The sequence below is a fragment of the Drosophila miranda genome, chromosome XL (genome assembly GCF_003369915.1).
Source record: "Drosophila miranda strain MSH22 chromosome XL, D.miranda_PacBio2.1, whole genome shotgun sequence".
Lineage (NCBI taxonomy): Eukaryota > Metazoa > Arthropoda > Insecta > Diptera > Drosophilidae > Drosophila > Drosophila miranda.
In genome coordinates, this window is record NC_046673.1 from 23,795,063 (window position 1) to 23,812,866 (window position 17,804).

Genomic DNA, 17,804 nt, shown 5'->3' on the forward strand with positions numbered 1-17,804 from the left:
TAAATCAGAACCCTAACCTTAAAATCGCAGTAACATGAAGTTGAGAGCGGCAGAGCGCGCAGAATTGTCAAGATATATAGACATATACTATATATATATATATATATATATATATATATATATATATATATATATCATATATATTATTATAAATTTTTTTATAATATCTAAGGCCTCTTTCTTACAAACCACAGAGCAGTACAGTGTCGTGTCGTGTCGTGTCGTGTCCACACAATACAGATACGGATACATGTATATGTATGATATATGATTATGAAGTTTTATACTATGGATATGTAACGCAGAGCAGAAGCAGATAATGCGAGAGAGAGAGAGAGAGAGTGGAATATGAAACATACCTACTATACACATACATATATATATATATATATATATTTACAATTTACAAATTAGTTGATTACGTGACTACACTATCCTGGACTACATCATTTATTGTGTGAATTATGATTAAAACAAATGTACCAATTGTATAATAGATTTATCGTATCTGTTCTGTTCTGTTCGGTTTTATATTTTATGTTTTATGTGTGTGCTTTGTGTCTTTTTGGTCAAAGGAGAGTACTCTATAATTAAGTAGGCAAGAAACAAACTATAATGTAATGCGGCAGAGCCGCACTTCAATCAGATCTGAATGCAGGCAGTAAGGCGCCGCCAAAATCACTAATTTATATATAATAATAATATAAAGCTAGAACAGAATTAGTCATATAATTGATGGGAAGCGCAGGCAAAGAACAGAGCATCATCATCATCACATGGGGATCGGATCGGATGAGAGTTGTGCTGTGGAGCGGAGAGGAGAGTTTAGAGTATGTGTAGAGTAGAGAAACAAATTCGAACTGCTTCCATAGTTAAAATGTTACTTTGATTGAAACATGAAGAGCAATACAACAAAAAACAAAAATCACGCAAAACAAAAGCTTGCACCCCAACACCCCTGCCCTGCCCCTGCTCCTGCCCCAAACAACACCACCCACTCTACCTACCCCTCCTTTACAATTGTTCGTTTTTGTATTGAATTGTACATTTAAATCGAAGATTTTGTGTTTATTTGTTGCAAGGAAAAAGCGATGTTGTTTTATGTAGTTTGTAGCGAAATTTGTTAAAATAAAAACGTAAATGAATAAATGAATGAGGGAACACAAAAGTATAAAATAGAAACAACAACAAAAAAGGACATGACAAAAAATGAAAAATAAAAAAGAAAATCAATGCAAAATCAAATTAAAATTCGTTGCATGTTATTTTCTTTCATGAATTCAAATATGCCGCCTATTGGGCAACAGAACTCGTCTGCTGCATACACATACACAAAATTCAGTGCTGTAACGCGCAATAAATGCAGGCTGTGAGAGTGCTGTTAAGGCACAAAATGTGCTTCTAAGCGCAAGATGTTGAGAAATTAAGGAAATAGAGTTTACATTTATTGTCAGACACCGATACTCTTATACCCTTACGATGCATGGCAATGTATGGAATAACAAATCTTTTATTTCAGTTGGAAATGCATTATTTAAATAAGCATGCAAATTAAAAACAAACAAACAAATAGCTTACTGTGAGATCATCAGCAAGCAATCAGTGCTAAACCATAATTCACGACTAGCTAAAGTACTCCATGCAAGGGTGTGCGGTATGTGCAGGTGCTGTTAAGCGTGGAAATTTGAGGTTATTTTCTGACAGCCGCGCACCCCTTCCGTCATTTATTGTTACAACAACAGCAACAACAAGCTACAAAAGGTTGGGTTGCGACGAGACGAGGTATTTACGCAACGCATCACAGAGCTGGTAAGGAGCGGCCCGGGGCCCCCAAGATCATCGACAACTAGAATCAAAAAAATTGTTGCTTTCGCAGTCGCACACGCACCGCACACATGGCCACCGCAGTAGCAAAAGTTGGAAAATCGGTTCACCGCATATTCGTGGGTAACTTGCCCTGGACAGTGGGCCATCAGGAGCTACGTGGGTATTTCAAGGAATTCGGTCGCGTCCTATCGGCAAACGTCATCTTTGACAAGAAGACCGGCTGCTCCAAGGGTTACGGCTTCGTGAGCTTCAACAGTTTGACAGCACTAGAGAAAATCGAAAACGAGCAAAAGCACATACTGGAGGGGCATCATCTCAATATACAAAAGTCGTAGACAACGTAGTCGGCGACGCCACAAGCATTTTCCCCCCCAACAAAATTTTTTCTCCCACAAACCAAAAAAAATTCACAAAAGAACATAGCTATAAGGTTATCCGACAAAACTAAAAATACAATTTAACTGAGAAACAAAAGAAATATTCAATAATCATCATGGACTTGGATTCGGACTCGGACCTATTCGACTTGACCAACGACGAGGACGATGAGGAAGGCGAGCTGCAGGCGCAGGCGAGCGCTTTCGAGTTGGCCACCAGCTACGTGAGTCGACAAACGCAAACATTCAAGGATTCCGATCTGCTGGAATTCTACGCATACTACAAACAAGCCACCGAGAGTGGCTGCAACCAGCCATGCCCTTCCATACTACAAATGAAGGCACGCAGCAAGTGGAACGCCTGGAAGGCACTGGGCGACATGTCCGAGGCCGATGCCCAGCGGTCGTATATCGAAAAGCTACAGGAAATCAATCCCAAATGGAAGGAAGAGTGCAGCAGCAGCAAGAAGTCAAAGGCCGGCGGCAATAGCTGGGCCGTTCATTCCATCGAATCGGTGCCAGTGGAGGAGGTTATGCCCGACAACAAGAAGACCATGTTCGATCTAGTCAAGGAGAAGAATCTGTCTGCGCTCCGCCAGAAGATGCAGAAGGGCGATATCAACGTTAAGGATGAGCATGGCATGGCCCTTATTCACTGGGCCACCGATCGCAATGCTGTCGACATCATAGACTATCTGGTGGTCTCAATGGGCGTCAGCGTCGACCAGCTGGATGCCGAGATGCAGACACCATTGCACTATGCCGCCAGCTGTGGACACGTGGAGGCGGTGCGCACTCTTCTGCAACTGAAGGCCAGTCTGGAACTGTACGACGAGGACGGGCATTGCTGTTTCGATGTCGCCGATACCGAGGAAATCTTCAATATGCTCAAAGTGGAAGAAGAGCTACGTCAGGCTGCCACCTAAGGCTGTCCCCTGCCCTGCGCTGCCCCCAACAAGTTCCGTTCTTTTAATAAATGTTGAGATAATAGTCGCATGTTACTTGGGTGATTTTTAATGACAAAAAATAAGGGTTACGCTTACGATCTACTTCCACAGCTTCTTGATGGACATGTTCTTTTCAGAGTCCTTCTGCATCACCTTGGCCACGGCCATCTCAAAGTCCTCCTGGGTGACATGGACACGTCGCTCGCGCAGGGCATACATGCCCGCTTCGGTGCAGACACCCTTGACCTCCGCCCCAGAGGCACCAGGCATGAGTTCGGCGATCTTGCGCAGATTGATGCCTCGCGTCAGATTCATTTTCCGCGAGTGAATCTTGAGGATGTCTAGGCGGGCCTCCTCGTTCGGTGGCGGGAACTCAATCTTGCGATCAATACGGCCTGGTCGCAGGAGAGCCGGATCCAGAATGTCAATGCGATTGGTGGCCATAATCACTTTGATATTTTTGGTGGCCTCGAAGCCATCCAGCTGATTGAGCAGCTCCAACATGGTGCGCTGCACCTCGGAATCACCGCCGGAGCCGGACTCGATGCGGGAGGAACCGATCGAATCGATTTCGTCCATGAAGATGATGGATGGTGCATGCTCACGGGCCATCACGAACAGCTCGCGCACCATGCGCGACCCCTCACCGATGAACTTCTGCACCAGCTCTGAGCCCGAGACACGAATGAACGTGCATTCGGTGTGATGGGCGACGGCACGGGCCAGCAGGGTCTTGCCAGTACCGGGCGGGCCATAGAGGAGCACACCCTTTGGCTGGGCAATGCCCAAAGCGTCGAACAGCTCCGGATGCTTGACGGGCAGCTCGATAACCTCTTTGATTTCCTTGATCTGCTTGTCCAGACCACCGACCATTTCGTAGGTGGAATCCGGGACCTTCTCGACCATCATAAGCGACACCAGAGGGTCCACTTTATTGGGCAGAATCTTGTGCAGGGTGTAGCTCTCGTTACGCAGGGCCACACGACAATTGGGGGTCACATCATTGATGTCAATGTTCTTGTCCAAGTCCACCACAAACTTGCCCTCGGGATGGACCTTAACCAATACCTTCTTCTTGTCCATGGGCTTCACCACCTCGCCCACATAGCTGCCCTGCTCCTGCAGCAGCTGCAGTTCCTCGCGCAGCATGCGAACTGCAAAAGGAATTTGTGTTTCGTTTCATTGTTTCTCTTCATTTTCTCTTTTAGAGTCTAAAGTTTACCTTTGGCATTGAGTTCGTTGCGCTGGGCTTGCAAACGTCTTAGATTCTGGCTCTTTTCGGCCACAATCAGCTGCAATTCCTCAATCTTTTGGATATAATAGGAGCGGAAGCCTTCGCCTTTCTGGTAGGCCGTCTCAATTTCCATCTTGAATATTTTCGGGTTTTCTTTACATTCAAGCGATTGTTTTATGTGAATTTACTTACCCGATTGGTTACAGTCATGTTGGGATTCTGCTGATGTGCTGTATATTGTCTGTATATGTCTTATATTGCGTGCAATTATTGTTTTTTACCATGCACTTTTCTTCTTTACTTATGACTCGGCATTCTTTGTAGCAGTGTGACCAGTGTGACCGCGGATTTATTGATAAAATTTACGGTCTGAGCCTCACAAATATACCAAAATATACCATCTCATTTTAAAAATATACCGTGAATATACTGACAAATCCAAGTTCTATTATACATATTCCTCGATTTTGATATTCTGTCGAATATTATTAGCTAGAAAGGTCTCTCAGCACTGCCCACAGAATTTTATACGACTAATGAATCTATTTTACACACTTTTGCCCTTTGTTCTTAAACATCGTTAGCGAACAATCGGAATTAAAAAAAGCAAGGAGAATTCATCAAAATATGCTTGGAGAACAACGTTTTTATCGTTAGCTTAATATGAAATAGTCAAAACGTAGCTACACAAAATCATTGAAAATAGTTAGTTTTAGTAGACCCCTAGTTAAATTTGAAAATGACAGCAAGCTTTTGTCTGCTGTTCAAGCGCTACATTCAAATCGAGAGGAATCTATGGCGTCGCGTGCTTTTCGAGGCCATTGTGATGGTGATAATCATGATATTGATCCAGGGGAATCCCATAGCGCACACGAAGCAATTGCTGTTCCCGCGCGCCAAAAGCGATCGCGATCATGTTATCGTTTCGCACAAGCTGGAGGACTTAGATATTCTATCGTAAGCTAAAAGACGTTCCAAGCCGTTCCAAGCCGTCTGGTAGGTATATTATCATTTATATTTATTTCCGCAAAGGGGTATGGGCGACAAGAAGAGGGAGAAAACCAAATATTTATTGGCTTTCGCACCCAAAACGGAGTTTACCGAGCTGGTAATCAATGCCGTGGCCGACCAACTGGGAATGAAGGGAATCCAAGGCTACAAGAATAACGCCGAATTGCAGAAACATTTCGATGAGCGCACTACCCTGGCGGGCATCATTTTCCATGATTCCCCCCCAAAAGAGCCACCCGAGAGCCTCTCCATTTCCATACGATTTCCCAGTGAATTTCGCACCATAAAACCATTCCTCACCGAGGCTCGCCTGTGGCTGACACGCTGCTCGGGCGCTGTCAGAGAGAAGCAGGACAATGCCAAGGACACGGATACGAATCAAGATCTCTATATACGCGAGGGTTTCCTTCAACTGCAGCATCATGTATTTCTTCAGTGGTTCCAACAGCTGAAAATCAAATATCCCCACACATACGCGGAGCCCCAAGTGGAGGTCTTTAACATACGACTAAGGGCGGCCAATTCACCCTGCACCATGATGACCCTGGTCCGGATGCCAGCATTTCTATACAATTTCCTATATTTGATACCATTTTTGAACATTATCAGGGTGCGTATCGTATCGTATCGTATCTTCCTGCCTATCGCTAATTTGTCCACCCACCCCCACGCTCACAGAATATCGCCGGTCAGCTGGAGGATGGCGTTATGGTCCATCAGTGGCACTATGGGTTCTCTTTCTGCACCCAGTACTGCTGCCTGTTTTTGGTGTTAATGCTGCGATTGCTACTGACGGCATTCTGTTCCCTCGTTGTTTTAATTGTAGGTTTCAACACCACTTGTTACACTCACACTTATCTATAGCTATTTTCAATCGCCTAATCCGTTCTTGCTCCTCTCCTCCGTTAAAACAGGTATTTTGGATACTGGAAGGTGGCCCCAATGTCGCCCAGGCGATTGCCGGCACAATATTATTTATATTAATCTACCACATTGAGCTGATACTAACCGCCATATTGGTGGCCAAACTCTTTGTTAATCCCATTAATTGCGTGCTCTTCGGCCTGGTCATTTGGCTGTTTACGTATGCGGCATTCAGCTTAATTCTCGAACGTTATTGGGACGTTCGCAGCTACTATGTTACCTCTGTATTGGGGTCCTTTTTCAACACACAGCTCAGCTTCTGCATGCAGCTGTTCCATCAAATGATCGACGATTCCAATAATCTGAAATTCTACGATTATATCGTCCTATTTGTCTCGGCAGCGGTCTGCACGCTCATCTATCTGCTGCTCTTCGTTCTGGTCCAATGGCGCGCCCCTGGCCGACTGCTGAGCCGCCGTGTCCTGCGCAACAAGCCGCGCGTCGACAAACCCAAGTCCGAGGGCCCCGTCTTCATTGGCCGATCGCCCAGTTGGCACAATTTTGAGTTTGTCGACGCCAACAGCGAGGAGCTGATGCGCCTAAAGCATGTGAGCACTTCGCATCGCGAATCCGAACAGAAGATCCTGAAGAACATCTCGCTGCGCATCTACAAGGGCGAAATACTGGTCATACTCGGCCACATTGGCTCCGGAAAGCTCACTCTACTGCGCCTGATTGCCGGCCTCAAGTTCCCGCTGCGTGGCACCGTCTCGGTGCTGGGAAATAGCTACACGCACAAGGGCCCCAGCCGTCGGCTGGTGGACTTTCGCTTCGACGAGCACGGGCTGAGTCGCCATTTGACCGTCCAGCAGACGATCGAGTATCATGTGCGGCTGAAGCTGCAGCGCGACGACGAGGATCGCTTCAAGATCGAGAAGCGCAAGTGGCTGACCATCCTGGATCAGCACATCGAGAGCCGCAACACAAAGATTGGCCAGCTCAGCTATGCCAGCTCTCGTTTGGTGGCCCTCTGCTGCTGTTTGGCAGGCAACACACAGGTCGTGATCCTGGAGGAGCCCACGCTGAAGCTGACCGGCTCCGAGGCGCAGACCTTCTGGACGATTGTCAACCAGGAGAAGGAGTCGCGGGCCTTTGTGGTGGCCACCTACAGTGTGGGCGAGGCGGAGCATGTGGCCGATCGTGTGGCCATAATCAATCTGGGCGTGCTGGAGGCCAACGGAACACCCTTCTTTCTGCGGTCAAGGTTTACCGGCACTTTGGACATGATTGTGACCAAGAAGCCGCACGTACCCGCCGAGCCCATCACCGATTTCATCAATCAATTCCTTACGCGCGTCCAGCCGGAGAATGAAATTGGCGACACTCTGGCGTACAGAATCCCCATTTCGAATCGCCCGCGTTTGCAGAAGCTGTGCCTGCATTTGGAATCTGATCGGAACCGATTGGGCATCGACTATTTTCGAATTGTGGGCACCGAACTCTCCGATACTTACATGAAGTTGGTCAAGTCGTTTCGTTTGCAAAAGCAGATCATACCGGATGTCAGTAAGTATATAAAAAGTTGTGTCCTCTAATTGTACCTATCGGGGAACCATGACATAGAAAGCACAGAACCACATTCGACCCAGTTCACACGAACTGGATCCCGATCAATCAGGGTCAACATACACTCTGGTCACACCAGAGGCGCGCGCGCAATTCTAATGGAGCGCGAGAATCAAATAAATTAGCACAAATTATTTATGCCCCGACATACTCCTTACAGCCCAAACGTTCAAGTACCAGGTGGTGTCACAGAAGCAGCTCAGACGCCAGCGCATACGTGCCATGCTCTACAAAAAGATGATCCATACGGCACCGAATGTCTGGCCAATAATCATGATATTTACCAGCTTCATATTGATAGCCATCATTGCCAAGCTGTCCGTGATGCTGGATGTGCCCGAGGAGCGTTCGAATGTGATCGAAATTGGCTTCGGCAGCGGCTCTGAGATGAAGAATATACCGGATATTACGGGATGCGGCTATGTGGACATACAATCGCTGACCAAGGCGCATCACTACAAACGGCAGGGCGGGGGCCACATGATGAACAGTTTTACAGCGGACTCGTTCTCCTGCGAAAAAGGTTCCTATCGCGATAACCTCAAGAAAATGAACGAACTCAAGAGCCTGGGAGCGATCGAACAGGCTGGTGATCAGACAATGAATGGCTATATCACACAGGATGTATTCCATTCGGCACCAATGATGCTCAATCTGCTGCACAATGCGATACTCAAGTAAGAGGAGTATCCATAGAGCACTAAAGCCATATTAATTCTTCTCTTTGTAGACTTGCCTATCCCGATTCTAAGAAACATTTCACCTTGGTTACTAATCATCCATTGCCCACACAGCTGAGCATGAAGATCAACTTGATCGACAATAAGATAGCTCACATGAATGCTCCATTGGCATTGGGCTGCATCCTGCCGCTGGCCGTCTCTGTGTTCATTATACCCCTGGTGGAAGAGCAGGTGCATCAGTTAAGGATCCTGCAGGTGATAGCCGGCCTGGGCATGCCCATCTATTGGGGCGTCAATATGTTTTGGGATCTATTCACATACATCATCTATTCGGTGATCATTGTGGTGATCATGGCCGTGATGGGCATCGGTGGGTTTGGTTCGTATGAGAATTTTCTCATCCTAATGCTGATGGGTCTCTATGGCCTCGCCGCCCTCACACACACCTATGTACTGTCGTTCTATGTGAATGCCTCAAGGATTAGAGGCTTCCTGGCGTCGCTCCTGCTGCACGGGATCACGGGCATTGTGCTGTACATATTATTTTGGGATGTGGCCAACAGTAATGACATCTTCTACTATGGCGCCTGCCTGTTTCCGGGCTTCTCGCTGCTCGATGGCGTGAGCAACATTTACACGCAGTGCCTGGAGGAGTCGCTGTGCAAGGACAAGTGCCAAAAGACGCCCAGCTGCACAATGGAGAATATGGCCGAAATGGTGCCCAATTGTCACTGTAAGTGCCTGTTCTTCGGTGGCAAGGTTTCAAGGGTTACTTTCCCTTTCTTTTCCCCTTCAGTTCATTCATATTTCACTTGGAGTTCGCCTGGCATTATGCCAGCCATTATCTATATGCTCGTCTCGGGGTTGCTTGGTGTCCTGCTGATCTTTTGGATTGAACTGCATCGCAGGGAGAAGAAATATCACTCCTCCCGAGAGTAAGTCCTTCCGTTTCCCCGTGTAGGTGTTTAACCCTTTCCTTTTTTGTGTGTAGCCTGCATGATCTACGTACTGCCACATATCCGTTCGATGATGCCGATATGGCCGATGTGAAGCTTAAAATTGCCGAATCCGACATGACCAAATGCAAACAGTCGGTGTTTCTGGTCGATCAGGTGGAGGCCAAGGTACCCATCACAGGATCGCGGGTGAATACTGTCTCGTTTGCTCTGAACAAATATATGAGCATGGGCATCTATGGCCGGCGAAACTCCGGGAAGAGCCATCTGATCCGTCAACTGGTGGGCATCGATGGCTTCGCCTTTGGCGAGATCTATGTCCGGGGACTGGACCTCAAGCTGGACACCGACAAGATACGCACCTACATGGGTTACTGTCCGCAGCATCAGGGCTACCTCATGGAACTAACGCCGCGCGAGCACATCCGGCTGCTCTGCATGATTCGGGGTGTCCCAGAGCTAAAGATCACCGAGAAGATGCACGATCTGTGCCTCATGCTGAACATGACCGGGTGGATGCATCGCAAATGCGGCAACCTTACGGCCGAAAAGCTACGAAAACTGAATGTGGCCCTCGCTTTGGTCGCCTACAACAAGATACTCGTGCTGGACGAACCCACGTTCGGTCTACCCGGGACGACACGCGATGAGATCTGGAATATATTGCGATACATACGGCACTGCGGCAAGACGGTGATATTTGCCACAAACGATGAGCTCGAATGCAAGAAACTGGGCGATTTCATAATACTCCTGCACGACTCTGAGATGGTCTCCTTGGGCAGCCTGCACTACTTGCGTTTTAAGTACAGCACCGGCTTCTATTTGGAGGTGCGACTCATACGGGATGGCAAGACCCTGGCCGAAACGCAGGAACAGTAAGAACCTATGGTTTTCCCCCATTCAAATTGTCTCCTTTTAAATATGTGAATCCCACACAGTTTGCGCAAAGATATGGACAATTTGGCCAGATTTGTCAACTTCTTGCATGACAAATCGGAACTGGTGTAAGTATTACCAAGACCAGACGATACCAAGACGTTGCATGAGGGGTGACGGGACCAAAAAGCTGTTCAATTCTCTTTTCACCTTCGTCTCTGTTTTTGGCGACGCACAAAGTCGATCCTCTCGCAAAGCGAATGGTTCAAAACGGAATGCCCGAGAATACAATAAAAAACTGCATGTCTTGGGCATGATTTTTTCCGACTGCGCCTCGCCAAAGACTGTGTATTCGTCAGAGGCGAAGGATAGCCTAAAAGAGAACTGAAGCTCGAAGCGTCGAACGAAAAATGAAACGGAATTTGTTCCTGATGCAATATCTTGGTATTGGTATTACCGAGGGAATATTACCGATGAATTTCTACTCTCTATGCTGTCCTCTATTAAACCCGCAGCTCCCATTCAAATCACTGGCTCAAATACTATGTACCAGTGGGCGATATTGTCTATTCGTATTTGTATGGCAGTTTGGAGAAGAACAAAATGCGTCTGAATATCCAGGATTATTGCATTTATCAGGCGGATGTCAATAGTGTTATCGAGCAGGTCCATGAGATGCGTTCAGAGCTGAAGCGTCGCATTGGTTCGAATGGGCAATTGTATCGTTTCTCCCAGAAGGAAAAAGACGCCGGCAAGGGCAAAGGCAAAGCCAAGAAATAACCACAAAATTCGAATTTTAAATTAAGGAAAATTGGGTCAAAACCAATGCATACCATACCCATCCTTGAACTTACATACATATACCTATACATATATATTATAGAAGGCAATGTCTTACGGCTGTCCGGCTGTCTGGTTGAGCCTTTGGGGCCTAATCCATAATTAACGACTTTTCCGTGCAAACGCACGTGTCTGTCTGCATTATTAACAATGTGTCTGGGAATTTCTACCAGCCCTATTACCGCCATGTGGCCCGAGAGCCAAGAGCCCTTCCTAGCCCAATTTGAGTTACAAGTTTAATAAATATTTCATTTCAAACAATTACAAATGAATTTGTGTGTGCGTTTTGGCATTTTTGAATTGGAATTTGAATTTGAATGCAGCCTCAATCGATAAGCGATAGCATCCAGAATGAATGCCGTTGCTTTGCTCTCGCTCCACCTCATTTAACCTTGCCAGCCTACTAACGCCATATAGTCAGCCCTAGCCCCCTCTTCCCACACCCCATATACGAGCAATTGTTTCATTAGCAAGTTTAATAAATATTTAATTTCAAACAATTGCAAACGAATTCGTGTGTGCGTGGCGGCATTTTTGAATTGGAATTTGAATGCAGCCTCAATCGATAAACGATAGCATCCAGAATGCTCTCTCTCTCTATCTCTCTGCTCCCCCCTTAATCTTCCCCCCCTTATTCTAACCAAACAGCTCACGTAATGTCTCTGTGATTATATTTTTTTTTTGTCTATTCCGTTTTACTCCGCCGCTTCGTGTTGGTTGCCGTTTGGCCGTGCGCGTCTCGTCGGCAACAGAGTGTAGTAGTTATTCTCTCTCTTTCTCTTGCTTCTCGGCTTGCTTTACTATTTCTCTGCTTCTCTATTTCTCTGCCGAGCTCCGAGAGTTCAGTAGTTGTGTTTTTGGCGTTAGAAGAACTTCATAAATAATTTTTAATCTAATATTTTAACAAACACAAAATCAGTTTTTTTTTGCTCGATCGCGTGCCCCGTCCGTGTGTGTTCGCGTTTGTTTGTTTGTGTTCGTTTTTGTGTGCTGTGTGAAACAGCTGTGCGCGAAAGAGCAAACCAAACAACAAAAAAATAATCCATAACCAGAGTGCAAAAGTCCTAAGAATAGAGCACCCTTCCGCCCTCCTCCTCCCCACTCTTTCAACCTTTTTAGTGAATGGAATGTCGTAGAATTTTCGCCGCTAGGGCCGTCAATGACGACGCAGATAGCAGGAGTGCAACTGGATAACTGTGAAACTGCAAGGAGATACAAAAGAAAAAACCTTGCCTGTGTACGTATATGTTTTGTGTGTGTGCATACATATGTATGTATTTTCTGCCGGTAAAGTGGTTTTGTGTAAGAAAGAGGGGGGCTGGACGCTCAACATGTTTCGAAGGCCAAGGGCACGGCAAGGCGTACGAAATGCATATACAGTATGTCAAGAAACTCTTTACACACTGAAAATAAATTAAATTTTTTGACTTTGGATAAGAAAATAATGGCCTTTGGTTCAAATTTATCAAATTTTTTTAATTCATAACCATTCAGGGATTAATTATAAAGTAGTTAGTGAAAAAAAAATAACAAAACTATAAATAGGTAACTTACAAAACAACAAAAACAATGATTACTCATTTTTGACACTGTCAAGAAACTCTTTACACTTTTCGTTTTCGAGCTCTGTTTTGATCTCGTTCTTAGAAAAAACGGGACTTTACCGTAATCTATGCTTTTGGCGTTGCTCAGTGATGCTCTATTTTTGCATTGACTTTGATTTGGTTGCGAAATTTTGACCGGTGCACATCTACAGACTAACTTTCTGAAATTTTTAAAATGCCTGGCAAAAGACTATGCTTTGACGTTGTCCAGTTGATTTACTATAATCACCAGTTGGGCAAATCTGTTGCAGACATGGTAGACATGTTTTCAGTATCAAGGAAAACAATTTACAATGTCCTAAGTCGCGCGAAGAACGAAGGGAGACTGGAAACCAAATCTGGAGGTGGCCGTAAAAGGAAGATAGACAAACGGGCAGACCGCATAATCATGAGGAAAATTAATCAGAATCCGCAAATATCGGTCAGGACTCTGGCCAAGGAACTTGACGAAGAACTTGACTTGGTTGTTTCACACGAAACAGTACGCCAGGTTATTCTACGCCATAAATACTCTTCCAGAGTGGCACGAAAAAAACCGCTGCTTTCGTCGGTCAATGTGGAAAAGCGCTTCACTTTCGCTGTTAACATGATCAGTAAGCCGGCAGAGTATTGGGATGACGTCATATTTTGCGACGAAACAAAAATGATGCTATATTACAATGATGGTCCACCCAGAGTATGGCGCAAGCCGTTAACAGCTTTAGATAACCGAAACATCATTCCGACTGTAAAGTTTGGAAAACTTTCGGTTATGATTTGGGGGTGCATCTCTAGCCGAGGAGTGGGAAATATTGAATTTATTGAGAACACAATGGATGCCAAACAGTACCTCCAAATTTTAAAAACAAATTTAAAAAGCAGTGCGGAGAAATTTGGTCTCATTACGGACAATAGGGCCAAATTTAATTTTTATCAAGACAATGATCCCAAACATAAAGAGTCCAATGTGAGAGCTTGGCTGCTTTACAACTGTGGAAAAGTTATTGATACACCACCCCAGAGTCCCGATCTTAACCCCATTGAAAATTTGTGGGCCTATTTGAAGAAGAAAGTGGGAAAAAGACAGCCCAAAAACCGCAATCAGCTCAAAGAATTCATATTGGAAGAGTGGCAAAAGATTCCCTTTGAGTATGACCTACAAAAATTGATAAATTCGATGAAAAAACGGCTCCAGCATGTAGTCAATGCTAAGGGTGGACAGACCAAATATTAAAATAAGTTAAATATATTAAATAATTACGAAGAATTTTGAATTTAAAAAATGAAAATATTTTGTGTAAAGACTTTCTTGACAGTGTGAAAAATGAGTAATCATTGTTTTTGTTATTTTTTAAGTTACCTATTTATAGTTTTGTTATTTTTTTTTTCACTAACTACTTTATAATTAATCCCTGAATGGTTATGAATTAAAAAAATTTGATAAATTTGAACCAAAGGCCATTATTTTCTTATCCAAAGTCAAAAAATTTAATTTATTTTCAGTGTGTAAAGAGTTTCTTGACATACTGTATGTACATATGTATGCATGTGTCTCAGCGTTTGCATGTGTGCATATTTGAACATACATATATTTTCTGTGATGTGTGCCAAAAAAATAATAATATAAAATTCTGTATAACGGTGCATACACACTCAGAAATATACAGATGTGTATCCCGAAGGGGCGTGTGTGTTGCATGCGCATTTCGCCATGCATCCGGGCGGTTGCATGCGTCAATCCATCCATGAATCCATCAATTAGAAATCTCTCTCTCTCTCTCAAGAGAGTAATGGAGGTGCATATTTGTGTGTGTGTAGGGAGAGAGACACACAGTTAGTCCTGTTTCTGTTTCGCCTATCATTCAGACCCATTCAATTTCGCATTGGAAAACAATTAAATTAGGCTTTGAGTTTGAAAGCTCAAAGGCTCAAAGGCAGTGGGCAATGGGCGATGGAAGTGCGATTACGCACAAAACCTGAATGTTTATACAACTTTTACAGTGACATTGCAGAAAGCACACAACCAATAGAAGAATAAATAAATAAATTATTGCGATTACACAGGGAGACAGCGCAAGAGAGAGAGAGACAGAGAGAGAGAGAGAGAGAGAGCGAGAAAGACTACTACTATTTGCCAATCAATTATGCACTAATGTCGTAGACACCGATGACCACAGTCCATCGCTTGGAATAAATTGTTATCATTAAATTCCCCTCCCCCCCCCACACACACACACACACAAACACACACAATCGCAACCAATCGCGGTAAAAAATCAAGTTGTACGGCGGAGGGGTTCACGGTTATATTGGCCCTGCAATAACACTCCACTCCGTACCATTCAGCAGAATATCGGGCCTTACAATTCCAATTATAACGTCCCACCTCCCACGTCCACGTCCACGTCCACCAAGGGGTGAGTGCAAATTAATTGAGAATTATCTAATGGAGTAGTATCGGACGTAGACGGCAGACGGTAGTACCCGTACTAGTATTGTACGAAGGAGTAAGCAATTAAAGACCCCATTTCCATGTGACTTAAATGCCGCAATAAAATTCCTTCCACGAGTACAAATGCTGCTAGCCACCATGATGTTGTATGCCACTCGTGTCCGTTCCAGTATCATGGGTTTTGCTAGTCGCCCCCTGCATTACGTGTGAGAGTTGCTTGCTTTTTTTAGAGTGCTTTTTGGTAGGGATTCAGATAGAATATCTACCAAAAGTCATTGCATAGGTTTTTCTCGCTTTTATCCATGCCCCGTGGCATCCAAAGTTGTCCAGATATAAAAGTAACATTTGGTAAGGCCTGAACTCAAAAAAGTATTAAGACCATCTACCAAAAATTATCCAAATCGGGTGAAGGGTGAGAGCTACGCGGCTCTACGGGGCATCTTCTAGTCGATCATGCTATACAGTTTTGTCCAGTATTAGATCCACCAGATTAGCCAATCATTTGGAGATATTGTAGTGCTATTCCTTTTATGCGGGTCACATGTCAGCAGATGTCAGGCGAAGTAATTCTCATACATCTATAGCACGCTATTTATTGTTATTGCTTCGACTTTATGATTCATCAAGTGCGTAATATTTATCATCAATGGCTTGCACGGGGTATCTTTAAGGGTTCTCCGAACACACTCATATCGGGCGTTCAGTCATAAGGCGGTCACACGTTCCAGCGATACCAGGGCCGAGTGGCCCATGCTAAATAAATGTATGCAAAATATATCGTACACTAATATCCTTCGAGCCGGATTTGAACCAGCGATCTATGGATCTCTGCTTTCTATGGCGCCATGCGCCATGCGCCACCCACTTCCATCTACAGTCCACCGCTCTACCAACTGAGCTATCGAAGGCCTCTTCGAAGGCGTGACAGCCGTCCGCTGACAATGCTTTCATTTGATTTCGTTCATCTCGGGTCTTGCATTATTTATAAACTACAAAATATGTATATGGCATAGCGCTTACCTTTCACTTCCCCCTCCCCCCCCCCCCCCCACCCCCCGCCGCGCGAGATCCAATGCCGATTGTGCCCCGTCCGTCGTTCATCCAGCAGTCGCTCTTTGGAACGCCTCCGTATGTGCCCCTTCGATAGCTCAGTTGGTAGAGCGGTGGACTGTAGATGGTGTTGCGGTGCTTGTGCAACTTGGAAGCGGAGATATCCATAGGTCGCTGGTTCAAATCCGGCTCGAAGGATGCGTCATTTTTTTCTTTCATTTTTCATCTTTTTTTCATTGAAAAACCGATGGGAGTGTGGCAGAAATCTTTATAGTGTTGATTTATTCATATTTTAGAGCATAGTTACAGTTCTATTGTATCGATTTATTATCGATATCCAGTGAGTACACTAGCCAACAAAATCGAACTGTTTTTTACTTAAGTTGTGTGAAAAAAGTCCTATAGTAAAACTAAAATCTATCAGAAAAAGTATTTTTGTATTTATCGATTTATTATAAAACTAAAAATGAATTTTGAATTTCCATTTCACTCAAATTCAATTGCATTTTGACGCAAAGTATTCTGGAAAGATACATATCTATTTGATCTTTAAATATTTATATTTTATTCCACATTATCTTACAGAACACCTTGCCCCAAACATGATAGATGCTCGATTTGAACAATTTTTAGAGTAAAAAGAGAGGACACAACCCTATTGCCCTCTGGGTTCTTAAATCACACAAAAAAAGGTTTCAAAGGTGAGTGAAGTCCAGTGCAAATGTGCCGAAAATGTAGGTAAGCCTTTTTATGGCAATATGGGAGTCACAAAACGTGCGTCCACTGGTATCAATATATTTATGTACACATAAATTTTATTGGTTCTTGAAAGAATACGAATAAAACTATGTCACTATTAACGTTCGAATTTGGCAAGTCGATAGGAACAGGTGTTCCTTAATTCTGAATAATCTCTAGGTGTAGGATCGCTTTATCATTAGCATTTCTTCGAAAAAAAGAAAGTTCTTATCAACAGTAGACCGACCCGACCACTCCAAAAGAATTGAAAGTCGCCAAACCATTTAGGCGTGTTTAACATGCAGGAAAACTGAATCATCATCATAGTTGGAATGTAGATCTACGATCTGTCGATAGCGAAATCAGTTCTCGAAAAGATAATCGGAGTGTCCCACACGCCCAACCCCCGTGTGATTCATCATCAATGGGCCGGGCCGGACAATACGCCTCGTAAGTGAAGCTCTCCCCAAGTGTATATATCTCTGTGGGAAAGTGTTAGGGGTCTTTTGGCGCTTACAATCGTTTATACCCCCGAAGGATCGGCTGGGGGTAGCGCATTCCATCAACCCAATAATAACTTGGATCGATCTAGAATGACTAATACACTTAGAGGGGACGTGGCGGGGAGGGGCGGGGCGGGACGGGGCGAGAAGCTTTATGACGGCGTATCGTGTGCCCTTCTCCGATAAGCCCGGGGACACATGTCGTCTGCTTGTACGGGACTGGCACTCGCGTTA

General features: G+C 44.6%; 4 protein-coding genes and 2 non-coding genes across 6 annotated transcripts; 4 read left to right on the forward strand and 2 right to left on the reverse strand.

Annotated features, from left to right (window-relative positions):
- Positions 1-1,697: 1,697 nt before the first annotated feature.
- LOC108163050 (SRA stem-loop-interacting RNA-binding protein, mitochondrial) lies at positions 1,698-2,296 on the forward strand. The gene is made up of 2 exons (XM_017298124.2): positions 1,698-1,809; positions 1,877-2,296. The coding sequence occupies exon 2, from the start codon at positions 1,896-1,898 to the stop codon at positions 2,160-2,162; it is 267 nt and encodes an 88-aa protein (XP_017153613.1). The 5' UTR covers positions 1,698-1,809; positions 1,877-1,895; the 3' UTR covers positions 2,163-2,296.
- On the forward strand, positions 2,295-3,205 carry LOC108163046 (acyl-CoA-binding domain-containing protein 6). Its single transcript, XM_017298111.2, has one exon. It carries the CDS (start codon positions 2,321-2,323, stop codon positions 3,128-3,130), a length of 810 nt encoding a protein of 269 aa, XP_017153600.1. The 5' UTR covers positions 2,295-2,320; the 3' UTR covers positions 3,131-3,205.
- LOC108163040 (26S proteasome regulatory subunit 8) lies at positions 3,190-4,720 on the reverse strand. The gene is made up of 3 exons (XM_017298096.2): positions 4,578-4,720; positions 4,374-4,518; positions 3,190-4,305 (listed from the first exon to the last, which is right to left on the reverse strand). The coding sequence occupies exons 1-3, from the start codon at positions 4,593-4,595 to the stop codon at positions 3,251-3,253; spliced, it is 1,218 nt and encodes a 405-aa protein (XP_017153585.1). The 5' UTR covers positions 4,596-4,720; the 3' UTR covers positions 3,190-3,250.
- Positions 4,721-5,025: 305 nt separating this feature from the next.
- LOC108163033 (ATP-binding cassette sub-family A member 2) lies at positions 5,026-11,513 on the forward strand. Its single transcript, XM_017298083.2, has 10 exons — positions 5,026-5,342; positions 5,418-6,006; positions 6,075-6,218; positions 6,311-7,826; positions 8,047-8,563; positions 8,617-9,302; positions 9,366-9,504; positions 9,561-10,403; positions 10,467-10,532; positions 10,920-11,513. The coding sequence occupies exons 1-10, from the start codon at positions 5,125-5,127 to the stop codon at positions 11,182-11,184; spliced, it is 4,983 nt and encodes a 1,660-aa protein (XP_017153572.1). The 5' UTR covers positions 5,026-5,124; the 3' UTR covers positions 11,185-11,513.
- A 4,556-nt stretch (positions 11,514-16,069) lies between these two features.
- On the reverse strand, positions 16,070-16,187 carry Trnay-gua. Its single transcript has 2 exons — positions 16,151-16,187; positions 16,070-16,105 (listed from the first exon to the last, which is right to left on the reverse strand). It is a non-coding gene; the product is annotated as a tRNA-Tyr (tRNA).
- A 229-nt stretch (positions 16,188-16,416) lies between these two features.
- On the forward strand, positions 16,417-16,527 carry Trnay-gua. The gene is made up of 2 exons: positions 16,417-16,453; positions 16,492-16,527. It is a non-coding gene; the product is annotated as a tRNA-Tyr (tRNA).
- The last annotated feature ends 1,277 nt before the right edge of the window (positions 16,528-17,804 follow it).